Here is a 17,847-nt window from a genome sequence, read left to right as displayed (position 1 = left end):
TACAACATACAATCAGTATACAACACAGATAATGTTAAACAGCCAGGGGAGTTGATTCATTAAATATTTGCAGAATGTTACAGATTTCAATAGTTCTGAGAGCCTTTTTGTTGGAGGAAAAATATATTGATTTTATATAAAAAGTTACATCTTTAATGAATTGTGGGAAGTATGGTGTTTTATTAGTAAATTTACATTTATGTATGTAGAATTTTGCCAGAAGAATGAATAAATTATTGATAAAAAAAAAGCCTTTTGCTTTTTGGGGGTCCTGAAAAAACAAAGTAACACATTTTCCCATTTCAGGGAGAAATCTTTGAAGACATGAATAATGATGAATCTACCGAACTCCTTCTAAAATCTCTGTGTGGACAAACAGTACCAGAAAAGATGAGTTACTGTTTCTGGGTGATCTCCACAGGAACTACATTCAGTATTAATATCTTTTTTAAATTTTATCATGTAATGTTTGGCAGGGTAAATTTTATGTGGAATTTTAAAGGATACTTCTTTTACCTTATTTATTATTAAATACTTTTGAGGGATCGTCCAAACTACTTTCCAGTTGATATCTGGAACAAATTGATTCCAATAATTTAAAATATATGGGGGAGAGGTATTAGTCTTTTGAAATAATCTGCGTATTTTTATAGTAGTAGCACGCCCATAAGAGAAGCATATTTTTCCTACAGGTGACTCAGCCGCGTTGGATATTGTATTTTGATTAGGTATCAAATTATCAGTGCTCTTAAACAACATTACTGTTCCTGAGGGTATAGCTCTCTGCACCATTGAAAACTCTTGTAAAGTAACCGGTAAATTATAAATTATACTGTGATAGGAATTCGTTATAGTTTAACAGCTGCCCCTCCTTATTAAATAGCTGAGCCACCAGTAGGATCCCATTCTGGATCCAGGTCTCTAAATAGAGCGATGTATTTTTATATAAAATATCTCTGTTGTTCCAGATGATGTACTTGTGTGGAGAAAAATTATTTTTGTAAATAAGGTTCCATGCTAAGAGAACTTGCTTATGGAAGGATGAGAGTTTTGTGGGGAGTTTCTCAACATTATAGTGACAATTTAAGATAAATTTAAAGCCTCCAAAACAGGAGAAAATCTGAAATGGTATAATGTTCCAGATAGAAGTGGGGTTCTTAGGACAATTTTTGGCCCAATTAATTTTAAAAGTATTATTGAGAGTGTTGAAGTCTAGAAAATTAAGTCCATCTGATTTATAGTCATTCATAATGACAGATTTTCTTATGTAATGTGTTTGATTTTTCCAGATAAAATTAAGAAGTGTACGATCAATTTCTTTACAAATGCTGTTGTCAAGGTGTAAACAGAAGGCAGCATAAGTTAGACGGGAGATTCCTTCTGCTTTGGTTAGCAGTACTCTACCTCTTAACAATAAGTCCCTTTGTAGCCATTGATTAAGCTTCTTTTTGGTTTTCTGTATGATTGGAGTAAAGTTAGATGAACATTTTTGTTTTTGATTTTTATTAATTGAACTACCCAAGTACCTAATTTCTTGTTTAACAGGGATCGTGCAGATAACATCAACTGAGCAGTCTTTAATAGTTAGTAATTCACATTTGTTTAAGTTTAATGTTAAACCAGAAGTTTGAGAAAAAATATTAATTACGTCTAAGATTAGAGGAATCTGGCTTGAGTTTTTTAAAAAGAGTGTAGTGTCATCAGCCAATTGGCTAATGATGAGCTCTTTGCCAGCTATGGTAATGCCCTCCATGCACATTACTAGAACAAATGTGGTTTGTAAGGATTTGGGTGCAGAGTAGACACAGATATGGTGAGATTGGGCAACCTTGGCGAATGCCTCGTTTTAAGTCAAATCGAGGGGTGGAGCCATGTCTCATTTTAATAGAGCTGTTACCATTAGAATATAAAGTTCTAACAGCATTACAGAAAAAAATCTCCAAAGCCAAATAATTCTAATGAGTTGAAAATAAATTGGTGTTCGATTGTGTCGAATGCTTTATAAAAGTCTAGGAAAAGAATAAAGCTGTCATCAGGCACCAAATCAGAGTAATCAAGTAGATCTAGTACCAATCTGATATTATTAGAGATATGCCTATTTTTCATGAAACCTGACTGCGTTTCATCAATGATTGAATCTAAAACTTTTTTGATTTTATTAGCAAATATTAAAGCCATAATTTTATAATCACAATTAAGCAACCAGATAGGTCTCCAGTTGTCAATTAAAAGTATGTCTTTATTTGGTTTTGGAATGAGAGTTATTAGACCTTGAGAAAGTGTTGAGGGGAGAGCATTTTTTTCTATACTTTCTAAAAATGTTTGTTGTAGGAACGGAGCTAAATTATTAGAGAATGCCTGGTAAAATTCTGCAGATAAACCATCTGTGCCGGGAGATTTGTTGGCCTTCAGCGCGAAGATGGAGTTAAGTACTTCCTCCAGAGTTAGAGGGCTGTCGCACTGACTCTTGTCCTCCTCATCAATAGTATTGAGGTTTTGAATATTGTTAAAAAATAAGGAAGAAATATCCTCATTGTATCTTGAGCTGTATAGATTAGAATAGAAATTAGCATAAAAATTTGAAAGATGTTTCGGATTGTTGGAAATTGTGCCATTAATACTTAAGCGGTTAATAAAGTTGTTTGTTGATCGGTTTTTTTCAAGTCTAAAGAAGTAGGCAGAGTTTTGCTCTGTGACCCCCTTCATTTGAGCAGCATTGTTGATACCGCAGGTGGGCGGGGCTTCTCATCCGGGTGCTGAAACTGACCCCTGACGTGACCCAGCAGGATTACAAACATGGCGGAGGTAAGAAAGTGTTATAAATTTTCCACAAAAATTATTTTGTTCTTGTAGGTGGCTGGTTCAGCCAAATTTGCACACACTCCCCTGCTGTAGCTTTCGAACACGACGGCGGACGTCAGCGTTTTACCTCGCTGGACGGTCGCCATTTTTTGGACCCAGACGTGTTTTGTAAACTTTGGGCTTAGCTAGCGTTAGCTGCGGCGTTAGCGACGTTATTCCGCGGTTTTGTTTAAAAATAAATAATCTACTAATGATTTCGTTTTATCAAAGATATTGTTCTAAAAGTTTTTTTGGTAAAGATAATTTAAACATTTTCTTTTATTTATCGCCTGAAGTCTAAAATAGCGAGCTTAAATTTTGAAGGCTTTAGCGAAATGAGGAAAGATTACCTAGCTAATAAATTGTAATTGGAATTGTTGTAAATAAAGTTTTCTTATTTTTATTTGAAAATTTCTAATCATTAAGCGTAATACATATTTTTAAATGTCAGAATTTAATATTATTTTTTCTTTAATTATTTTTTATACTTTTTCAACAAAAATCGTAAAATTCTTTTTTATTATTCAGTCCCGTTGTTTCTGTAGTTTTGTCGAAAACATTTTTTACATTAAGTATTATTATACGTATTATTGCTTATAATAGTAAAACCCCGCCACACGAACCGGATTATGTAAAGCTGTTTAGCAGTGAGCGGTTTCAGTTTCACATCCTATGACTTATTCGTGCTGGGTTTTCTTTAATTGAAGTCTTATTTTAATTTTTTTGTCTTTAAGATTTGGATTATATTTTCTGAAAATATTTAACTAGAATTAATGTATTCCCCTTTTAGATGTGTTGTTTACTTTTTGTTTGTTTAGTTGTTGTCTTTTTTATTTTCTGGCTGTTGCTTTCTTGTTTTGTATCATTAAGTAAATCTCTTTGTGTCATGATGTCTGCACATGTTCTGTAATAATTTTAATCTTTTCTTCTTTTTTCCTTTAGCCTTCGCTCGGAAATTCGAGCCCAGGTAGTAAACATGGTACTTACTGTTCAAATAATATGATTTTTAGTGTAAATTATTTAATATATATATATATATTTACCCACCTTTATATTGATGTGATTTTTTTTTCCCTCTCACGTATATATTAACTTAGGACTTTGTTTTGATTATAATATTTATGGTTGTACAATATTTTTCAATATAAAAATTGTGAAATTGTTATTAATCACTGATAAATCACACAATGTTTCCCTTGACCTTTTGTAGGAGGTTCAGCTGGTTCTGATGACCATGATTTTGACCCATCCGCTGACATGCTCGTCCATGACTTTGACGATGAGCGTACAATGGAGGAGGAAGAAATGCTAGAGGCGACAGACGAGACCAATGTCAATGAGATTGAAGACCTTGCACGGGTTTGTCTTATTTTACACTGTAAGATGATTTGCTGAATGTATTGTTATATTTCTGATGGCTATAGTGCATTTTTGCTCTGACTGTGGTAGAAAATCAGATCCACCATTATTATAGTAAAATAAAGGAAAGCATGTGATTAGTTTTAATCCAGATTTTTTCTTTTAATTGTCTTTAATCAAGTATAATATTTTTAACTGGAATAATTAATTGTAACTTGTAGTTAATGATTTAAAAAGGCCCTGTTTAATTTTCAGGGGTGTTGTGTATATTATAACATATATAACCTAAATTTTCTTTTGCATCTTTGTAAGTGATTATAAATTGTCAGGTAAATGTTTTTCCCTATGATCTAAGCTTATTGGCCAATATTAAATTAGAAAATCTTCATAAAGAAATCTTCATAAATAAAAACACAAAACACAAATCATTTTTTTTAAGTAACTTTTTACTGAATTTATATTCAGAGTAATTTTCTTCACCAATAGTTTACTGCAAATCCGTAATAGCAGAATGATTTAAGCTTTTTTTTTTTTTTTTTTAAGTGAACTAAACTTGACTTTCTTTTAATAGGAGGGTGAGATGCCCATACATGAGCTACTGAGTCTTTATGGGTATGGGGGAAGATCACCGGCAGAAGAAGAGGAGGAAGAAGAGGAAGATGAAGAACCTGAGGAGGAAGAGGATGAGGAAGAAGATGAAGAGGAGGACCTTGATAACGATGAAAGCAGCAGAAGCACTGGCGAGCTGAAAAGAGCTGAGGTAGTTTTGAGTTTTGGTATCATAAAGTCACAGATGGTCTCAGACAAAAACTGTTTATTCTGTTCCAGAAGTTCTTCAGTCCTATGTACTGTACTGCAGTTTGGGTTTGATATCATTTGTTGTAGTAAATCACTCACACATTCTAAATGAATGCAGGCTTTTTGTGCTCTTTATTTACAAAACTATTAAATTAGGCCCTATGAACATAAAGTTAGAATGACACAAAGTTTGCCTTTTTACTTCATTACTTCGTTGACCACATCTCCTTTTGTTTTCAGGGTGTTGAGGACTTTAAGTCCTCATCGGGTCAGGGGAGTGACGTCCAGACCACTTCTGAAGTTCGCACGCGCTCAGTCAGGTCTCTCGGCACTGCAGAGCTCATTCGCTCCCAGAAACTCAAGTACTTTGAAAGTATGTTTTTTTCTCTGAAATACTTCTCTTTTGCTAACTGTTGCTGAAACTTCCTTTGTCCTGTAATTGAACACTGACTTGTTCTCCAGGTAATGATGCTGAGGAGGAGTCTGATGAAGATGAGGACTACGTTCCATCTGAAGACTGGAAAAAGGCATGTCAAAACTACAGATAGTTGCTGAATGCAAAGCCCACAAAACTGTTCATGCAGCCTGAATGTGGCCTGCTTTCAATGTTTATTTATGTTATTTATGTGTTCTCAGGAAATCATGGTGGGTTCCATGTACCAGGCAGAGACGCCTGCTGGTTTGTGTAAATATAAAAACAACGAGAAAGGTAAGAGGATTTCTCTCCGTCTCCAAAACAGCTTCAGCTGGCCCTTAAAAAAATAAATGTTTCAATTTTTTTTACTTTTTTCTGATTCGATAGTTTATGAAAATGATGACCAGTTGTTGTGGAACCCTGAACGTCTCTCTGAGGGAAAAGTGGTGGAGTTTTTAACAGAAGCATCAAGGCGGACGGGAGAGGAGAAGGGGGTGGATGCAATCCCTGAGGGATCCCATATCAAAGACAACGAACAGGTGAGTTTAATGCTTCTTATAAGTAAAACCTCTAGATGATGCTCTTTTTTTTGTCCTTACCATTTTTGTTGTTCTGCCGTAGGCCTTGTATGAACTGGTAAAATGTGGCTTTGATACTGAAGAAGCTCTGAGAAGGCTGAGATTTAACGTCAAAGCAGCCAGAGGTAAACACCTAAATTATTCTTCATTTACTTGTGTTTTTGTGTATTTGTGACTGTTTGGCTACAGCTGCTAATATTTACTTCAGACCCGCACACATACAGTCAATGAGCCTTATCCATTTGAGGGCTGAGACATCAATATTTATGATAAATAAACAGTGATGCAGACAACAGTTATGATGCAAAACGTTCCTGGAAGCTGCACATAATGAAAAGTGCATGAATATATTTGCTAAAGATCTCCCTAAATGGTGTATTTTATACATCAGGGGACTTAAAGTCCCACTCCTATCATCTTTTAAACAGGTTTTAAACGTTCTGAGTGGTCTTTTAATCATGGTTGTGCCCCTTTTAGACAATCCCGCCCCTCCTAGCATATTTTCTACGTCTCAAATACAATCTTTTTCTTGCAAGATTTTTTATTTGCCTTTGAGTCTTAACTATTTATATAAATACATCATTGGAAATCCAATTTTTATTTTACTTTTCTTTATATATATATATATATATATATATATATAAAACCTCTATCATGAGAAAAATACAACAAGAACATGTAAAAAACACAATTTTCCTCTGAATTTCATTTAAATCAATCTAAGAAACTCTGCATTAATGACCAACACTTCTTACTTTAGAAAATGTGAGTTTCCTGCAGTTGAAGTGCAAACTTTTCAAACTCATGGAGGAAATGCTTGCTGTGTTTTGGATTCACATGAACTGTTCTTTTCAACAGAAGAGATATCCGTTTGGACAGAAGAAGAATGTAGAAACTTTGAACAAGGACTTAAAGCATATGGAAAAGACTTTCATTTAATACAGGCCAACAAGGTACGGCACAATTCAACCACATACAACCTCAGATTAATGTGCTCACTGTTAGAATAAGTGCCTGTTCAAATGATGCTGCTAATAATGATCCTTTTATGTCTGCTGAATTAAATCTTTCAGGTGAGAACTAGGTCTGTAGGAGAATGTGTGGCCTTTTATTACATGTGGAAGAAGTCTGAGCGTTATGATTTCTTTGCACAGCAAACCAGACTGGGAAAGCGGAAATATAACCTTCACCCCGGTGTCACGTAAGTTTTTAGAGACCCTTCGAAAAGTATGAAGACATGCAGTTTATCATCGGTTTAGGCTCATGTTTCGGTGTTTGGACTTTAAAAATCAAGTTCAGGAGTTTTGAATGTAAGCCTGGATGAAGGAACGTTTTTTCCTCCTCCTTTTCTACAGAGACTACATGGATAGATTACTGGATGAAACGGAGAGTGCAACATCCAGCAGGGCGGCGTCGCCTCCCCCCACCACTTCTAGCAGCAGTGCCAGCCACTCAGAGAAGGAGGACGGCAGCAGTCAGAACGGTGAGCTGAAGCCACAACATGACTGAACATAAGAAGTGGACCGAAAAACGGTCAACAAAATGAAGTTCATTCAGCTGCCATTTTTCCACAATGTTGGAACCAAACAATGTCAGTAAGCAGTGATTAGTCTGAGTCAGTGTTTCTATGGCAACCACTCTCACCAATCAGAAGTGAGCTTGTTTGATGGCCACACCCCTTCAGGAAAATCTATTTCTCACTAGAAGTCTATGGGATTTTGACTTTTTGCAGCAAGTGGGTACTTCCTGTTTGAAACTTAAGGAGGAGCGGGTCACTCAGTCCACTTCTCATTTACAGTCGATGCTTAGGAATTCTCCAAAAGATGGACATTTTCAAAGTGTAAAGGAAAGAAGCTCCCAAAACAAAGATGACTCACAATAATTAAAGTCCTTCTCTGATTCAAGTCATTTTTCTTTGTACAAAAAATATTTATTGTGTTTGTACTGTCACAAATTAGTTCTATCTGCAGCTGCAAAAAAAAAACAAAACTTTTCCACTTTGTCTGAAGTAACAATTATGTTCAGTTCTGGACACTCAAGTGACTAAATTATGAGTGAAAACTTGATCTTGTGTTCACTAAACAAATCTGCTGCAATTTTTCAATTCATTTGTTCAATTAAAGAGTTTTCTCTTTAGGTCATGCCCCGTACACGACATAATACTGAAAATAGCAGAAGCTTTATCTAATCCTGAATGAGCTACAGTCACAATTTCAGTCATTTTTCTACTTTTGTTGTCTTTTTTGTGCAGTCATTATAATTAAAACTTTTTCTTCTTTTATAAATAATTTCAACCTATTTTTCTTTTCTTTATTGATGCCCTGGAGACTATTTGATATATCTTTAGGAGGTCTAGCTGTATGTTTTATTTCATGCTGCGCAGTAATCTGACCCCTCTAAACTTGATGTTTTTTCAAGTCAAATCAAGTCTCCTCAGGCAATTGTAGAAATAAGAGGAGCTCTTCTTTGTGTCAGCCGGGCTCAATAACTTTTTAATAATTCTTTGGGAGGCTCTTTCTGTGAAATCCACGTGATAGTTCTCCAAAAAATTTTGTTTGTTCCTCATAGTTTGCATTTCTCTAAAGCTCCAACAATATTTATCTTGTGCATCAATAAAGACTTTAAAAAATCACTACTAAAATGTTGCCATAGCATTTTATTTAAAGTAAAGCCAGCTGTAATAACATTTGTTCTTAATACCTTTTTTTTTCTCGACAGGTGTTGCAAACCACCCTATAGATTCCTCTCAGTTGGTTCCGGTCAACCCGGTCAAACCCGAGGGAGTCCGGTTCAATGGTCCCTCCCATCCAGAGAGGGAAGCCCCTCCCCCAGGTCCAGACAACGACTCCAACGGCTGCAGCAAGCCCAGTGCTCCCAACCACGACAGAAACGGCTCAGTGGACCCTGTAGTAGAACACGCGGCAGAGGTCGCACTCGAAAGGCCGGCCAAGAAGTGCCGGACAGAGGCCGAGCCCTTGAGCCAAAGCGAAGTGGAACCATCCAGAGCACACGAGAAATGAGTTTATCAGTTGACTGAGGAAAACCAGGAAGCAAAAACATTTCGTCTTTTACCGGTGGAGCAAGACGGAGCGTCTGAGAACGAGCAGTTGGAAGATCTTTGAGAGAAGTACACCGCTGACTAAACTGCAGCAGGACTTAATGACCCCCCACATGACTGACTGCCCGTCACTCCAAAACTACCAGAGAAATCATGTACTAAAAGACATCTTCTATCCATCTTCTATGTTCCATTCTTTAGAGACTTATAACGTTTTGCCAAGAATTTTGCTTTTCTATTTGTAAAATAAATCACCGGTGATATTTTTTTACACGAGAGATATTTATATTTTTTAACCAAATAAAATCTAATAATGGGTCTTTGTTCAAGCCATCGTTTTATTGTCATGGATTTAATAAAGTTGGACATGCTATGAAGCAAGTGTGTGAGATGCCAAAAAAACAATGAAATAAAAGATGCAAAATTGGCAAAAACCTTGAGCTGGTGGCTTCACCGGCAGGATGTAGTTGCACTTTGACAGCATGTTTCTCGTTTTTACTGATGAAAACCAACCCCAGCAGACATGCCTTCTCACTCTTCCCTTTTCTGTCACAGCTGCTTGTTGTTGATAATTATGAATAAACCGGGCAGTTGCGCCCCCTGCAGGTTTTTAGTGAAAAGCAGCTGACATCTGTGATGTCTTGTATTATAACTTGCCATTTAGATCTCTGTATTTTTGGAACTTTCTTAGTGCTTTGCTCAACTTTTGTTTTTACTAGACAGAATGTTTGTGATTTTTGTAAACTTTGTACACATCTTCAGCAGTTGGTACTTTTGTTTGTTTTTTCTTTTTTTTTTGCAGCTGTATTCATCTGTCTCTTAGTCTTCCGTATCAACTGAGCTTTTTTTTTTTTCTTTTTTTGACTTTGCTTTTGTCTCATTTAAGTTGGATGTAATAAAAATTAGCCATTCCTGTTACATCTATGTGTTTGAAGTGAAAGTTTAGCTGCAAAAAAAAAACACCAATTATTTTACTAAGATGTGATTAAAGGAGCATTCAGACTGGACACATTTAAAATGAACCAGTTTGTTTCCCCTGATAATCCAGAACAAATTTTCTATCTGAATACACCCAAGCGGACCGTACTCTTGAACCATCTTTTGTGGTGGTTTCGGTTTGTTTCCAATTCGGATTGAGCTTCGGTTCGCTCTGAGATTCCTCAGTCTGAATAAAAAGTGGCCTGGGAGTGGATAAACTGAACCAAAATGGCCACGGTAGCCGGTAGTCACGTGATGTAAAAGCAGAAATTAAGTAACAGGACAAATGTAAAGCAATGATTGTCACGTTATCAAACAGGAAAAAAATGGTCCAACTCCTAACTTGTTAGAATGTTTGTTTTAACTCAGTTAAAAACACTTCTTATTGTGCTTTTCTGTTCACGTTTTAGTTCCTTAACAGAATTCTCTTAAAAACAATGCTGTAACACCACAACGGCGAGACACAGAACTCATTGATGAATACAGGCTCATTAAAACAATTTTTAGCGTGTTACACATTGATTCTCACACTGTTTTACAGACAATATCAGTCGTGAACACGTTATTCTATCTTCATAGCTGTTGTCTTGCAGCATGCCTCCGACGTTGCAATAGAAAGTGTTGTACCCGACACTGATGCAGACGTTCAAAATTGGTCAGCGAAATCTAAAGTTTGAATCAGTGAAATATCCCAAAGATTCCAAAGCACAGGACTTCCATAATTGCTTTGTCCCGCCTTCGTAATATCCTGGCCAATGAGTGAAGAGATCTTTAGTCACCTGGTTTTGTTTACAGGTTTTGTTCCGGAACAGGGAAGTTCTCTTCACTGAATACAGACCAAACCCCAATTTAAGACTCGGAAAAATAATTTTACCAGTCTGAATACACCCTAAAACTGCTTTTTAGTCACAGTTCTATCTTTAACCTCTTCATGCTGTATGTCGCTAACCTATCATCTAATCCAGGACTTCATTTAGCATCACCCTGAACAGAAAAACCATGAAGAACGTTTTTAAATTCAGGCTTGAAGGGATACAACAGCTAATCAAACCCTGATTAGGTGAAAATTGTAACGTAGAAATAGCGGTTTGGTCCAGTCCCCCTTGTGCTATCTTTTGGGGTCCAGATGACCCCACCCTTACATTAAAGTGTTATCCCTCCCATGACACTATCTTGGGGGTTCCAACATTAAAATGCCTATGATAGCACAAGGGTTCTACATTCAGAAATTAAATTATGTCAGTCTAAAAAAAATGAATAAAAAAGGTTTTACTTTTTGTGTTGCAGATATTCCAGTAGTACATGAGTTTGTATTTTTAGTCTATGTTTAAATAAAGTTTCATGGAAAAAAATCTACTCTGAAAATTTAAAACAAAAAAGAGGTATTTGACTCTGATTTAATAGAATAAACAACAATGGATGAAGCTGCGCGCCTGAATGAAAACATTTCTGCTAAATTAAAAGTTCGACTTACATGTTGGTGACTTTCTAGAAATTACAACAAAACTCAATTGAGTTATGAAACATTTCTTTAATTAAAAGATAAAAATAATGTTTGCAGCGTAAAATAAGTGGTAAAAACTGCTGATCTGCAGTGGAGGTGTGTGAGTAAACTTGTAAAAACATCGTCTTCGGCAGCCTCTGATTTACTCCTTTTCTGTTAAACACGACCAAAAACAATCTCATTAGATTAAAAATCATTGAAGTAAAAGGATTTATTTGAATTGTTCTTACTTCTTTGCTCCTGTGTGAAGGTGATGTAGGAGTACACCAAACTTCCAGCGATGCTGTAACCAGTAAAAGTAAAATATTGTATTAACTCTTTAATACCGGAGCTCCAGTGATTATGAGTTTTGATTTGCTGTAACTTTTTAACCATTAACACGATCAACGTTATTCTAGTAGATTCTGAAGTTACGGTATGTTAAAGTTTTTGTGTGTAAGCGTCATCAGTGACGTCTTAGGTGTTAAAGGGTTAAAAACCTTTTGTGTCAGTTGAACAGTTTAGCCCTTCATACCTGATGTTCAAACCTATGAAGTTTGTCCAGGTGAATATATAGTCGCCCCCAAACACCATCCCGATGTAGGTGACCAAGATATTCTAGAGAAGAAGAGACATTTTCAGAAGTATGGCGACACCTTAGCTAGCACCGCTATCCTGAGAGGAGCTACCTTGATGCAGCCTATGATGGAGGTGGTGAGGGCTGAGTTGCACTGCGTGCACAGCAGGATGGAGTACATTAAAACGAAGCTGTGGGACATGCGGACTTAAATCAGAGAAATATCCTTGAACAGTGAGTTGGATGTGTAGCCTTACCCCATGACACAGGAGAGAACAAACTGCACCACGAAAAGTGGATCCGACCAGCCGCTGTAGTCCAGACCCTGATCCAAAAACACATCAACTCCAGCTCAAAGACACAACATTAGTTTGAGCGTCTTACCATCTGCAAATCTCCTGAAAAGTAGGCGTAGGCCGAAGTTGGGAAGACCATGATCAAAGCGTTGTAGTACAGAAGGCCGTACTTTCCCAGCTCCTGCAGGAGGAACAGCAGCACATCAGTCTGGAAGGACTTGACAGAGTATGAAGCTACGCCATACCTTGGAATCGAGTTTCTGCTTCACATAAGCCCCGTTGGCTGCTGTGAGGACATTGTTCAGCATAATGAAAGTGTATCCTTCAAGATCAAAGGCTAAATCAGCACTACAAACACAGAAAACATGCCAGTGAGTGAGAGTTGTAGACCGAAAGTCATGGATTGAACCAAAATTCACCTGGCAGCAATAAAAGCCCCAAAGATCATGGTGAACACAGTCATCTTCACAGTTGTAGAGAAAGTCTTTCTGTGAAGGACATAAGGTCACTGAAATTATCCCTTCACAGGCAGTATGATGGGTGAACGGTTACACTTACTTCAGAAGGATTCCTTCAAACACCATGGTAAGAAAAATACTGAACCTCCTCAGGACTGTAAACATGGGTAAGCTGAGATGGGAAAACGTATTGAGATGCTTGAAAAGGATAATGTGTTTATATGATCATTAGAGGAGACTCACTTGAGTCGCTGTGTTCCAAAGAGTCCTGATATTTGATTCCCGACATACAACAAAGGCAGAGGGAACATCTAGAAGGACAAGAGAAGTACTAAATAATCCAAAAAACTGCTGAAAGTTCTCACATTTTACCCAAAATTTCTCCTCTCCAAACCTTTCGAGGTATACTTAGATCCATGTCTGGAAATGAGATGATGCCCAGCATCTTCCCCGTCCTCAGGACCACTATGGTGGCCAGCATCTACAGTCATTCCACGAGAGTGAGTCACTCATTCTACCAACGGAACGACGGCTTTCACCTTCACTCACCTGGCCAATTCCAACACATGTTGATGATGGAAATCTGGAAGACAGGATTTATAACAGAAAGAAAATGTTGAAATCCTGTAAAGATCCTAAAGCAACCCAGAACAATAAATGACAAAATATATTATTTCTAGCGACTTCCTGTCTGGTCAGTTTCCACAAAACAGTGATGTGAACTTTATTTTAGCACTCTTGGGGTTGGAAAATGATGAATATTTGTCGTTTCCTCGTGGATAGTAGCAATGATGATTGTTAATCCTCTGGTTTTTCACAGTCAAAAAGTTAGCAAAATTACCACTAAAAATGCACTTATCTAAAATGAAATAAACATGTATTGACAATGTTGAGCAATGCCATTAAATTGGGTTATGTGTGGTGGGGAGGCAAGAATCACATTCATTTTTATGAACATTGTTATTACTTATTTTGAGGATTTATATATGTTAATAATTGCATGTATATATTTATATAAATGTAAAATCTATATATGGGGATTTGTAATAAATAAATAAAATACTTTATTTATTTTGATCTAGTTTAAAATACTCAGGTGCTGGAGTCAGGGTTGAACCCAACATCAGAATAAGACGCTTCCTCTCTTTTTGGTCAGATTATACCTTCAGTGATGTAAATCATAACAGGCAAAGTACAGATGTTGATGGACAGGATCATATTTGTTTGATAGAGTAGAATTTTCAGATTTCTCTTGCTGTGGATCCTTCCTGGTGGATATTTTTAAGTTTTTATAGTGCATAATTTCCACCTAAAAAGTCTCCTTACAAATACACTCATATTATATAAAGTACTGGAAAATGTCTTAGTATTTAATGAGTAATAAAAAGTGCAAATATGAAACAGGAAAAACCAATAAATACAACTATATTAAGGTAAAATAAAAGTTATAGCTTAAGGTGCCAAGTGACAAAAAGTATGTCACTTCCAATTGTGGAATATGTCCCACTTAAAAAGATGCTTTATTATGTCGTTCCCGTCTGGACTTTGGTGGCAGCTTCCTCCCCACAATTGAAGTTTATCTATGTTGAACATTTCAGACTTTTTTTTTTTTTAAGTAGAACTACTTGCAGAATTTGACAAAAGATTCCTCCCCACTATAAGTACTTTTTTTCTCTTCATCATATCCAAAGCAAAAGCGGCACATGCGCAATGCAGAGCTGTCCGGTCATAAATAAAGGGGTTCAAACTGCAGTGGCGCGCGCGCGTGCTCCGGCAGGAACTTTGAACCTCTTTACCTGTAATTAGTGAGAACACTTTTGTTGACGACAACGATGAGAAACGAGCTGACCCCGTAAAAAGCCGCGGCCAAAAGCTTCACTAGAACCGTGGAAGTGTCGGCTGTCGTTCCCGTCTTGACTTTGGCGGCGGCTTCCTCCCCCGACGGGATTCTGTCGGCGGGCGAAGCTCGAAGTCTGTGGAGCTCTGCCATCGTACGTGAAGCTGCTGGGAATCTCCTTCCTGCGCATGCGCGTAGTAACCAAAAGGCGGAAATAGGAGAAACATCATAACTAAGCTACAACGATAAACAGAACCAAACTATTTTCTTCATCTTATTGGTTCCAAAAAATAACGAACTCATTTTTTAAGCATGTGTGCAAGGTACTTGAAATAAAAAGCACATATGGAGGGACTTACCACATTTTTGAGGTTCTGCCAATCCAGTTTTGAACTCTGACCTAATTTCAAACGAACTTGTTGGCCAAATACTTTAATATCTCTTGGAGGACAAGAAAAGACATGACAATAAAAAGAGGGATGAAAGAAAAGTAAACTAAGAAAAAAAGATGACGGACTTGTAAAGAAATCCAAGAGAATATTACCTGAAAACAAGAGGCAAGAGAGGGCTCACCAAATGTGAAGAAAAATTAATAAAACGGATCAATAAAAAACAGTGTCCTGCTTGTGCATGTCCATAAATGAAGTATTCAACATCAAACTTATAAGACATTTCTTTTTTGCATCAGAAAGTAAAAGTAGAAGACAACACTTCAGGAGTTCCTTCTGCTCAAAGTGATGAGGACAATTTGAATTTAAAGAAAAACATAATTGCACAAAGGTCACAATTAGTTAAAAAAAAATCAAAATAAACATGCAGTCAGCAGTGACTGCCTGTGGGACAGCTAGGCTGACACTTTTAAAATATAAATCCAGAACCATATATCCTACAAATGAACTCCCCCAATCACAATAACTGCTCTATTAAAATGTATTTAATTCATAATGATACATGATGTAAAGTGACAAATAATAGTAGCTTCTGTTTTCTATCTTGATGCTATGAAATCAAAAGTATTTGGCAATTTAATCCCTACATGATTAAAAAAAAATAAGTTAGCTAATTTTGACTTTCTAAATTTCTAAACTAAAATATTAAAAAATCAATTAATTAATTTCCCCCTTTAATGTATCCATTCAGTGTTGATCAAAGTACACAATTGAATTACATGAATAAAAAATCTACTGCTGGTCAAATAATCATTCAACACTATTAAAAATTGCAGTCAGATTCATTTTTAAAGTACCAAATAAGTTGTTTTCAAAGAGTGAGATATTCGTAGAAATTCATTCGTTAATGTACTACAATCTTTGTAAATGTTTTGAAAAATGCCTTTAAGTAGATTATTAATAAACTATTTCAATTTCTGGTAATAAACGTTTATTTTCTTGAGATTTGAACTTAACTGCCTTTAAGATAAAGAGTCCACATAAAATTGCACCACAAGCTGATGATCCTTGCAGACTTTTGCAGATCCTTTGTTTTCTCAAATCCAGACAGAATGCAGTTCACGAGTTCCAGGAAGTTCTCCGCTGGGTGGACTCCTAAACTGATACGTTTAAAAACTCCTAAACTGCAAAAAGTTTAATTTGGAGCCAATATTGTTTTTTATTTTGAAGGAGTTTACAATCACTTAGATGTGTTTTCTGCTCTATTAAATAAGCCAGCAAACAGCTCAGACTCTGAGCATTACTGCATTACACTGACTACCTATAGTGTGTTTTCACAGGGATTGTACATCTATAGCACAAGCAAGAACATTCTGTCTGAAAAGTAGAAGAGGTCCTCCGTCAGCTCTTAAATGCAGGTAAAAGCAGCACTATGACAGCAAACCCCCCAAAAAGTCTTAAATTTAAGCCCTAAAAGAAATCAGATTGCTCTTGCTGAAAATTTAAAGATGGAAAAAATACACATTTTCTCAATGTGTCTCTTGTTAATCTCTACTTTCTTCTTAGAGTAACTGTTTTCCAGGAAGACACTTTTTAATTATTTGCAATTAAAGCTATGTTCTTCTAATTATTTGTTTGCTAATAAACTTTAAAGGCAATTCATTATTTAAATCTACTCATCTTTTAACAATTTTATTGTTTAATATTTCAATTTTGCCATTTTATTATAATATTTTGAAGCCCTAAAGTAAAACACTTGTAATCCTACTTGTAATTCCTGGAAAAAATAACAGGGCTGTAAATGTATTAGGGAAATATCAGACAAAAATATATTTTTTAGTTTTTTTCCTAAGAGAAATACTAACATTTTCCACCACATTCCATTTGGAGTTGAAAATTGTTGTTAAAAAACAAAACAAAAAAACATTCTAATAAATATAACTGCTAAATAAGATGAAATGGGACTTGTTAACACCTCTAAAGCAATTTATTAGAGCAGGGATGCTTGCAGAAAGTTTTGTCATCATGTGGCTCAAACAGTCTGACAGGAAAACTGCTCAGCCGTCTGTTTCAGTGCCAGCAAGCCTTTGCACAGTAAAGCTTTAAGTTCACTTCATGTTTTGGAACCCCCCCACCCTCAATGCTGCCTCTTAACCCCTCCCAAATGTCAAATATAACCCCCTTTATTAAAAGAAAAACGCTTGCTGGGAATGCTGTCACAGATGGCTGAGGGCATCGTTATCTTACATTACATTCTGTGGCATGTGATTGTTCCACCATGACAGGTATGTCCATGTTTCTGCACCGAAAAAAAGGGGCAATTAAAAAGAACAATTTTCAGAAAAAATGCTGATGATAAACTCCTAGTGCTTTGAGATGTGACAAACAGCACAGATACTGTAGTAAGAGGGCAAGATATGGTCCGTTCACCACGCTCATCTACAAGTATTCTCAAAAGACACAACTATTTCTGCACTCAGCAACTTCAAATCCAGAGGAATACTTAAACTCTAAGTAACTAGCTGTCAAAATCTTCACATCCAGTCTGAAGCTTTTTTTACACACACGCACGCACACACACACTCACACACATTAACAAAAACATACAATATTTGCTCAGTGGTCCTGCAGGTACAAGTAGCAGTCTGTGTGACCTAAAAGGACCAGCCTAAAGATACACAGGGCTCTGGAATGCCCTGAAATCACAGGTAGCACATCTGGATCAGGGAAGCAAGGCAATACTAAAACAAAAGGACTTAAAAAAAAAAAAAAAAAAAAAA

At 36.3% G+C, this 17,847-nt stretch overlaps 2 protein-coding genes across 4 annotated transcripts; one reads left to right on the top strand and one right to left on the bottom strand.

The window, feature by feature from the left end:
• The first annotated feature begins 2,683 nt into the window (after positions 1-2,683).
• On the top strand, positions 2,684-9,967 carry mier1b (mesoderm induction early response 1b, transcriptional regulator). Of its 3 annotated transcripts, none has more exons than XM_024274166.2 (13): positions 2,684-2,805; positions 3,784-3,808; positions 4,052-4,200; positions 4,772-4,960; positions 5,239-5,371; positions 5,461-5,525; positions 5,635-5,707; positions 5,801-5,952; positions 6,035-6,116; positions 6,850-6,944; positions 7,065-7,192; positions 7,347-7,474; positions 8,710-9,967. In XM_024274166.2, the coding sequence occupies exons 1-13, from the start codon at positions 2,797-2,799 to the stop codon at positions 9,009-9,011; spliced, it is 1,530 nt and encodes a 509-aa protein (XP_024129934.1). In that variant the 5' UTR covers positions 2,684-2,796; the 3' UTR covers positions 9,012-9,967. The 3 variants fall into 3 exon arrangements, with proteins under 3 accessions (XP_024129934.1, XP_024129933.1, XP_024129935.1); XM_024274165.2 differs by having other exon boundaries at positions 2,693-2,805; positions 3,784-3,820; XM_024274167.2 differs by having other exon boundaries at positions 2,695-2,805; positions 3,784-3,820; positions 7,146-7,192.
• A 1,571-nt stretch (positions 9,968-11,538) lies between these two features.
• LOC112147676 (UDP-N-acetylglucosamine/UDP-glucose/GDP-mannose transporter) lies at positions 11,539-17,841 on the bottom strand. Its single transcript, XM_024274218.2, has 13 exons — positions 14,638-17,841; positions 13,391-13,424; positions 13,236-13,322; positions 13,085-13,152; positions 12,942-13,013; positions 12,803-12,871; positions 12,629-12,731; positions 12,472-12,564; positions 12,345-12,412; positions 12,200-12,278; positions 12,046-12,128; positions 11,762-11,814; positions 11,539-11,684 (listed from the first exon to the last, which is right to left on the bottom strand). Exons 1-13 carry the CDS (start codon positions 14,829-14,831, stop codon positions 11,674-11,676), a joined length of 1,014 nt encoding a protein of 337 aa, XP_024129986.1. The 5' UTR covers positions 14,832-17,841; the 3' UTR covers positions 11,539-11,673.
• Positions 17,842-17,847: the final 6 nt, after the last annotated feature.

Source organism: Oryzias melastigma, linkage group LG17 (genome assembly GCF_002922805.2).
Source record: "Oryzias melastigma strain HK-1 linkage group LG17, ASM292280v2, whole genome shotgun sequence".
NCBI lineage: Eukaryota > Metazoa > Chordata > Actinopteri > Beloniformes > Adrianichthyidae > Oryzias > Oryzias melastigma.
The sequence above is the reverse complement of the archived record's forward strand: the minus strand, read 5'-3'. Positions and strand labels throughout refer to the sequence as shown.

Coding starts and splice junctions, on each gene's coding strand:
- LOC112147676 (XM_024274218.2), bottom strand. CDS start 14,831: ATGGCAGAGCTCCACAGACTTCGAGCTTCGCCCGCCGACAGAATCCCG. Junction 13,323..13,390: donor CATGTGTTGGAATTGGCCAG/GTGAGTGAAGGT, acceptor GAATGACTGTAG/ATGCTGGCCACCATAGTGGT. Junction 12,279..12,344: donor GTTCTCTCCTGTGTCATGGG/GTAAGGCTACAC, acceptor CATGTCCCACAG/CTTCGTTTTAATGTACTCCA.
- mier1b (XM_024274165.2), top strand. Junction 3,821..4,051: donor GAGCCCAGGTAGTAAACATG/GTACTTACTGTT, acceptor GACCTTTTGTAG/GAGGTTCAGCTGGTTCTGAT. Junction 7,193..7,346: donor AACCTTCACCCCGGTGTCAC/GTAAGTTTTTAG, acceptor CCTTTTCTACAG/AGACTACATGGATAGATTAC.